General features: G+C 37.4%; 1 protein-coding gene across 2 annotated transcripts; it reads left to right on the forward strand.

Annotated features, from left to right (window-relative positions):
• The first annotated feature begins 475 nt into the window (after positions 1–475).
• On the forward strand, positions 476–5,369 carry asb1 (ankyrin repeat and SOCS box containing 1). Of its 2 annotated transcripts, XM_079427841.1 has the most exons (6): positions 486–683; positions 1,022–1,163; positions 1,701–2,003; positions 2,940–3,316; positions 4,095–4,137; positions 4,379–5,364. In XM_079427841.1, coding segments are annotated over exons 1-6 (954 nt in total). In that variant the 5' UTR covers positions 486–595; the 3' UTR covers positions 4,380–5,364. The 2 variants fall into 2 exon arrangements, with proteins under 2 accessions (XP_079283966.1, XP_079283967.1); XM_079427840.1 differs by lacking the exon at positions 4,095–4,137 and having other exon boundaries at positions 476–683; positions 4,379–5,369.
• Positions 5,370–8,163: the final 2,794 nt, after the last annotated feature.

Below are 8,163 nucleotides of genomic sequence, written 5' to 3' on the forward strand. Positions count from 1 at the left end.
GGCTTTGTCTTCGACCCCAGGAGACTGTACTGAGATCTACACTCACCTCCTCTGCTCTGGGTCTCATCACGTCTCTGAATGAACGAGCAGAAGGTCTGTGAGTATATGGATGCATCCCAGGAAAACTGTCAAAAATATTGATGTTCCATGTTTAGGTCTCCCACTCAAAAAGCTAAAAGTCATAATTCAAAAAATAAAATGTATAATAATTTAAATGCTAAATTATTAATAATTTGTTATTGAAGTGGTATTTTAATAACTAATAATTACAATACTTTATCATTTAAATTATGTTTTGTAAATTGCATTTGGTTGTTTTATTATAAGTCATTAAGTCACTTGGGATCAAAGAATCATATAAGAATGCACATATCCACACTTAGATAATCACTCAAGTATTTTCACCTTAAATTCGCAGAAGCAGTCCACCTTAAATCCAGATGAGCCTGTGATGACGGAAAACTGCTTCTCAGCCAATCAGAGCGGCTCATACAGGCCTGCAGCCGAGTCCATGCCAAGAAAAAAGCGCAGACACTTTGTGTAGTACTTTTGCTTAGCCTAGCAGACATTTATTTAACTAGACTTACAAAACACGATGGCTGATGGTGAGAATGTTGAAGGGGATGCTGAGGTCCCACCGGTCCCTGAGCCATGGCTCCCAAACATTACTGCATCTGGAGCTGGTACAGTAACATTATGCCAAAACAGTCATATCAGAATGAACAAAGGCTTTAGAGCCATACAGTATTATGTTCGGTGTTCAGGCCATAACTGTTGAAAAGCCTCTAACAAACACCAGCGAGATATTCATTTATGTAAGACACTTGAGATATGTGTATGTGAATTTTGTTTCACTATAGCTTTAGAAGTGTTTCTAAGAAGCTTTTCCATGACCACTCAAACTATCATACAGATTTATCATTCACACATGAATGAAACACCTGAAATATGAATCCTGTTCTCACAAGCATCAAATATTGACTATGTAATTGACCTGACCTGTTTTCTGTCTCTCCGTTAGGTCGTAACCTGAGAGGATGGCTTCAGGAGCAGTTCGGGGACAGGCCTCTGGAACAGTGTGAGGACATGAGTCTACATAATGCTGCCCATGTAGGAGACCTAGACACTCTCAAGACCCTCCTACAAGAAGACCGCTTCAAACAGTGAGACTCCTTCTCTGAATGATTCATTAAAGTTGACTTAAACGCAGAAGTGCATCACAATACAGAAGAAAAGATCTGTTGCTACTAAAGTTTCATCACAACTTTAAAGGAATAGTTCACCCAAAAATTTTAATTTGTTGTAAATTTACTCACCCTCAGGCCACCCGAGTTTGTTTCTTCTTTAGAACAGATTTGTAGAAATTTCGCTTCACTTGCCATATGGATCCTATGCAGTGAATGGGTGCCGTCAGAATGAGAGTCCAAACAGCTGATAAAAACATCACAAGTTCCACAAACTTATTAAACTCATCTTGGATGGCCTGAGGGCGATTTTTGGTGGACCATTCTTTTAAAGATTGCTACACACCACTGCTTTTGCTATAGGACCCACGTTTTACATCGGACAAAACTCACAACCCATGTTTCTTCTCATTATTAATTGTCTCATTATTATTCTCAAGTGCAGTTCAAAGGTGATATTCTTAACACAGAATATAAGATTGTTTTTTCAGTGTGTAACATTGAATTATTTTGTAGGCAGATCAATGATAAGTTGATTTGGTCCTGTGGTTGGCTGCCCTGCACGCCGCTGCGTATTGCTGCCATGATGGGTCACAGCGAGTGTGTGGAGTACCTGATCTCTCAGGGAGCTGCAGTGGACCTGGTGGATGTGAAGGGTCAGACTGCTCTGTACATGGCTGTGGTTAATGGACACCTGGACTGTGTGACGATCCTTCTGAAAGCCGGTGCTGATCCGAACGGCAGCATTCATCACCGGAGCACCCCAATATACCACGCTGCACAAGTGGGCCGAGTGGACATTCTATTAGAGCTGATCAGGTGGGGATATATCTTGCAAATTCTATAATTACTGTATTGAAAATGGAGTTCAGTTATGACTTATGCATTGGCGGCCAAAAGTTTGGAACAATGCTCACCATGCTGTATTAGTTTTTACAGTAAAAACAGTATTAGATTGTGAAATATAATTACAATTTCAAGGAACTGTTTTCTGTATAAATATATTTTGAAATGTAATTTATTTCTGTGATGTCAAAGCTGAATTTTCAGCATCATTACTCCAGTCTTCAGTATCACATGATCCTTCAGAAATCATTTGGTGCTCAATTATCATTAGTGCTCATTGATTGTTATCAATATTAAAAATGTGTTTGCTACCTAATATTTTTGTGGAAACCACATTTTTTGCAGGATTTTTGGATGATTAGAAAGTTCATTGAACAGTATTTATTTTTGTAATATGAGAAATGTCTTTACTGTCACTTTTGATCTATTTAATGCATCCTTGCTGAATAAATGTATAAAAAAATTTTTTAATCGTTCATAGCCCAACCGTTTGAATAGTATCACACTTTCCATAAAAATATATTTAGCAGCATAACTTTTTCCAACATTTATAAACATTGATAAGAAATCTTGAGCACCAAATCAGCATATTAGAATGATTTCTGAAGGAAAATGTGACTGAAGACTGGAGTAATGATGCTGAAAATTCAGCATTGCGTCACAGCAATAAATTAATTTTAAAATATATTCAAATGGAGAATAGTTATTTTAGATTCTAATAATATTTCACAATATTACTTTTTTTTACTGTGATTTGATCAAATAAATTCAGCTTTGGTGAGCAAAACAGACTTCTTACAAAAACATAAAAAAATCGTAATTATTCCAGATTTTGGCTGCCTGTGTATGTTCTCATGGATTATTTAAGTGTGATTTATGATAATGCTGATTGCCCTGGAATACACACAGGTTCAATGCTGATGTTGATATTGACCACCGTTTGGATCAGAGGTCCATGTTCGGCATGCACACTTTGACAACTATGGCAGCCTGTCCACTGTTCATCAGCGCTGCTTACCATCACCTCCCCTGCTTCCGGATGCTTCTGAATGCCGGTGCCAACCCCAACTACAACTACAATGGCCCCGTGAGCAGGGAAGCACTGGTCAAGGGCCGGGCCTGCTGTATGCTGGATGCAGTTCTGATACTCGGATGTGAACCAGCCTTTGTTAGCTTACTGCTGGACCACGGCGCTGACCCGTATCTAGTCCCCTGGAATGATCCTGACACCAGTGCTCGCTTAAAAGTCAACGCTGAAGCCCTTCGCATCTATCAGGAAGTTAAAAGTAGGTTGAATTTTTGATGTTGTCATGTTGTTATTATTGGGTCATTTCTATTATGGAGTATATTTTTTGCTTTAAGTGCAAATTTGTATACAGTGAGGTCCAAAAATATGGATTTTTTTATTATTAAAACCTGGAAATAAATGGAAAATTTTATTATAAAATTCTAAAAGTCTTATAGCAAAAAACAGTCATGTCACATGAGGACCAACAAGCTCCTAATTTTTAAATATGAAAAGTTTGTTTTTCAGTATCACAGGTAGGTGAACATTTACAATTTTCAGTGGATTTTAGTCATATGCTATGCACTTTTAATATGGAAAAAAAAGTGTTTTGTTAAAGAATATTTCAGATATTAAAAAAAAAAAATCCTTCATTCAGATTCAATGTTGATGTTAACTAAAAGTGTTGAAATAGCTACAGTAAAATTAAATAAATAATATATTAAAAACTTTTTAATTAAAATAAATTTCAATTGAAATTACAAAAAAAAAAAAAAATCAAAGCTATATAGAACCATAAAAAATAACAAAATGGCCAAAGCACATACATTTAGTAAAGCTTAAAAACTAAAAGTAAAACGAAAACTGAAAATTTAATCTATTTCAAAATGTTAACAGCTGGGTTTAAATGATAATTGTTTTCTTTGGAAATGTTGTTTTCAATTGTTATAGATTCATGGTTTTTTCATGTGTCTTCAACCTCATTTTTCATCTTATTAGTCTTCTGTAAAATCCTTTTAACTAACAACAGCCACTTTCTTAATGACAATCTTCTTTAGGCAGTGACATCATTCTGGAGGGTAAACAACAACTCAAACATTAGTGAGTATTAGCAATGGATTTAATGAATTCTGCACTTGCATACACAGGATGTGAACATTTTGCTGAAGGTATGTTTTTAACTGGAGAATATTCTGTAAAACAGTGAACTTGAAAAAGGCAGTGCAGGAAATTCAAAATTGCTTGATTGTTTTATTTAAGGGTATAACTTCCAATGTACAGTTGGATTTCTAAAGGTCTTTGAGGCCTGACCTGTACTCGCTAATGTTGCTTTCCAACACAGGAAACCCAAGGAGACTGATGAACCTGTGTCGCATTACTATCCGGGAGATCATGGGCAAGAAGCGTCTATCCTGTATCTCTTCCCTTCTGCTGCCTGAAACTGTCATCAAATTTATGTTTCACGAGGACTGACCATGTAGACGGTCGATTAACTCAAGGGTGCAAGTGACCTCTCGCTCTCCAACACTGCTTACATGGAAACCAGTGACTTCCACAAGACTGGCAGCTGTAATGGTAAGTGTTGATTTTGGGGTGGAAATCTGTGGAATGGATTCCTGGTAAAAAATAAATGTGTTAAATGGAGCTGAGAGTACTGTACTCTTATAGTGAGTTGAATGCATAATCATATTAGGAAAAATGTTAAATATATGCACTGCTGCTGCCATTTTAAGAGTTTTACGTACTCTTCTTTGCACTGTACCAAAGAACACGATTACCTGTAGTAAAATCACTGTAATGCACTGCCTTTTGTGGCTCATTGCTTTAATGGAGGACAATATTGAACATCACTGATAAGATAAAGTCATATTGAGATTAGTCTTATTTTAGCCTGTTACAGCATTTCAGTAATGACTATTGAATATTATTAGATTATGATATTGGTGATATGTTCTCATATCACCTACATTTGATTATATTGCTGAAAGTTGCCTTACATATTCTCTGTATTTTTTGCAATATTGGTAATGTGAAGAATTTGTTCTTCTCTACTTTATTGAAGTAGCTTCTACATTTTTTGAAGATTTCAGTTTGTTTTCCTCACTACAAATGTTTTCCATATAAATATTTTTTACTTTAAAAGATTCTGATTGTTTCATTATTCATTACCCTGATTCAAATTTTAAACGGTAGTATATATATATTATTTAATGTAATTTTAATGATTTTTTCAACTCTTTTTCATTTCATTGTGTACTGTTATTATTATTATATTGTCTCATTATGTTTTACTTAAGTAAAAGTCATGCATTAAAATATAACTTAAGTAATTTATTGATGTGGTATCTTTTATTTATAACACTGATACGCACACAGCACAATGCACCCCTTGGATTTTTTATTGTTTGTATTTAGCTGTAGGTTTTTTTCTTTACCCCAAGGGGTCATTATTGTTCTTTGCTCTCAGCATTTAAATTATTGCTTAATCTCTTGATTAAAAACGTAATTATCATTCAGCGCAGGAAGTGATTTATACTTCCTGTAAGACCGAGTCTGTCTTCACAGAGGCCCTGCCCACAAGTTTCTCAAGGATCTTGGTTGATATCATGTTAAGCTATCACATCTCACCATCATATAATAGCCCCTGATGTGCACTGATTCCACTGAGGTTTTCAACCATATCGCAGATTTCCCAGGCTTCATCCATCAGGATCACTCTCTGGGTACAACTGCCTTTTTTCCTTGTCAGACTATAACTTTACTGTGCTGTGACATTAAAACCACATCTTGTTGAAAACCACAAACTGTGGAAAAAGCAAAGCCTGGGAAAGGCCGGACTCTGCCAACGAATCACCAGTGGGCTCGTAGAGAACTGCAGTCCCTCTATCTGCATCTGGGGGAAAGGTGGGTTCACACACTACTAAGTGCACTCTTGTTCGTGGGTACCCTGTAATAGTCTCCCCTTGGTGCATTTTTGCTGTTTCGCTGCCATCGAAATCTTGATCAAAGCTCCCTATGTTTAATGTCAATATGTCAGCAGCAGATCTTGAGTGACTGTCATCTCATCTTTTTCCGATTGTTTTCAACAGCAGATCTGGAAGGAGGCCACCTAGCAACTCCAAAACTCCAAGAGCAGGATGCGTGTCCAAATGGGTGGGCGCTAAATCCCTAAAGTTTGATTGGCCAGTCCAGGTGTCATCTCAAAATTCAAACCTGTGATTGGTCATCTCCCAAGGCGGGATGCTCTTTAAAACCCAATATGACCTCCTTGGTTTGAACTGGAGCAGGAAACCATGTCAAGAAAATCCAGACTCATTTGGATATTTCCCATCCAAAATAAATATGTAAGTACACATTATGATATAGCCTATATCAGTATAATAAAAGAATATCAGTTTTATTTGTCCCTAGTGCAGAGTGTTTCCATCAAGCCCCAACACTCTTAAAAATAAAGGCTCCAAATAGGGGTTTTGCAGTGATGCCGCAGAAGAACCAGAATGGTTCCCAAAAGTACCTTTCAGTGATCAGTTCTTACAAGAACCACTTTTTTAATTACTTTTTTTCCCCCCATTCTATTTACTTTTCGTTGAACTTGGAATTATTAACTCAAAAAAGAAAATTTGTTGAAAATATACTCACTCTCAGACCATCCAAGATGTAGATGAGTTTGTTTTCTCATAGGAAAAGATTTGGAGAAATTTAGCATTGCATCACTTGCTCATCAATAGATGCTCTAGAGTGAATGGGTGCCGTCAGAATGAGAGCCCAAACAGCTGATAAAAACCTCACAATAATCCACATGACTAATCTGAATCAGGAGAGAAATATGCACAGATCAAGCACCATTTACAGGTTAAACAGTCCAACAATTTCAGTGGATTTCGATGTGAGAAGACAACAGGGGATGGACTTTGTAACTGGAGGAAGTGTTATCATGGATCCTGACGGCACCCATTCACCGCAAAGGAGTGATGTAAATGCTAAATTTCTCAGAAAGTGTTGGCTAAAACTCTTATTTTCCACATTTGGGCTTGCTGACATATTTTTCAAGTTGGGATTTAGTAGAAAAGACACTTGGATGAAGTTAGCAAAACAGTTTCAAATAACTTCAAACACCTTCAGTGCTGTGTACAAACATTTCCATGGCATCCTAGACATTTACAGCTGAGCTGCATCCCAGCAAACAGTGACCTTCATAGACACACAGCAAAGTTGTCATGTAGTATCTAGATAATGCATGTTTCAACTTTGATTGGCATGTCCTACATCAGTTTAACCCCTCTATCTTTACAAAATTCAGTTCTGGCCAAATGGCACTTCTTTGGCACAAAAAAAAGTAAAAGTCGTGACGTATTGTCAAGTATGGTGACCCATACTCGAAATTGGTGCTCTGCGTTTAACCCATCCAAGTGCACACACACAGCAGTGAGTAGTGAACAAATGCACACACACACACACCGTGAACACACACCCGGAGCAGTGGGCAGCCATGCTGCGGCGCCCGGGGAGCAGTTGGGGGTTCGGTGCCTTGCTCAAGGGCACCTCAGTCGTGGTATTGAAGGTGGAGAGAGCGCTGGACATTCCCTCCCCCCACCTACAATTCCTGCCGGCCGGGGGCTCGAACTCGCAACCTTTCGATTACGAGTCCGACTCTCTAACCATTAGGCCACGACTTCCCCAAAACACATACTATTTTTTACACATACTATAGATAGTATGTGTAAAAAACACATACTATCTATAAAATAAGTATCTGTGTAGGACTGTATGATGTATTGTGATGTTTAACCAAGACACTTTACTTATTCAGTCAAGATTAAACTACACTGTAGATGATGGATTGTACATTTAACTTTGTCCTAGGCAGGATCTCTGCTCTGTTTTGTTGTAGGAGCTGCAGTAGTTTGAGTTTAATGGGTTTATATTGATTCAGTGCTGTCTGAAGGATGGCTCTAGATGGCACTATCTTCATGTGAAGCCTCACCATCTCATGAATTCTTTCTCTCCACAGAGACCAAAAACAAATTACAACAAACATTTACTCTTGGGCATTGATTGTATTTAGCTATTTGCTGACATATTTAGTTATGACATTTTTTATTTAGTCATATATCCCTGCTCTCTTTT

The sequence above is a fragment of the Barbus barbus genome (assembly GCF_936440315.1).
Source record: "Barbus barbus genome assembly, chromosome: 10".
NCBI lineage: Eukaryota > Metazoa > Chordata > Actinopteri > Cypriniformes > Cyprinidae > Barbus > Barbus barbus.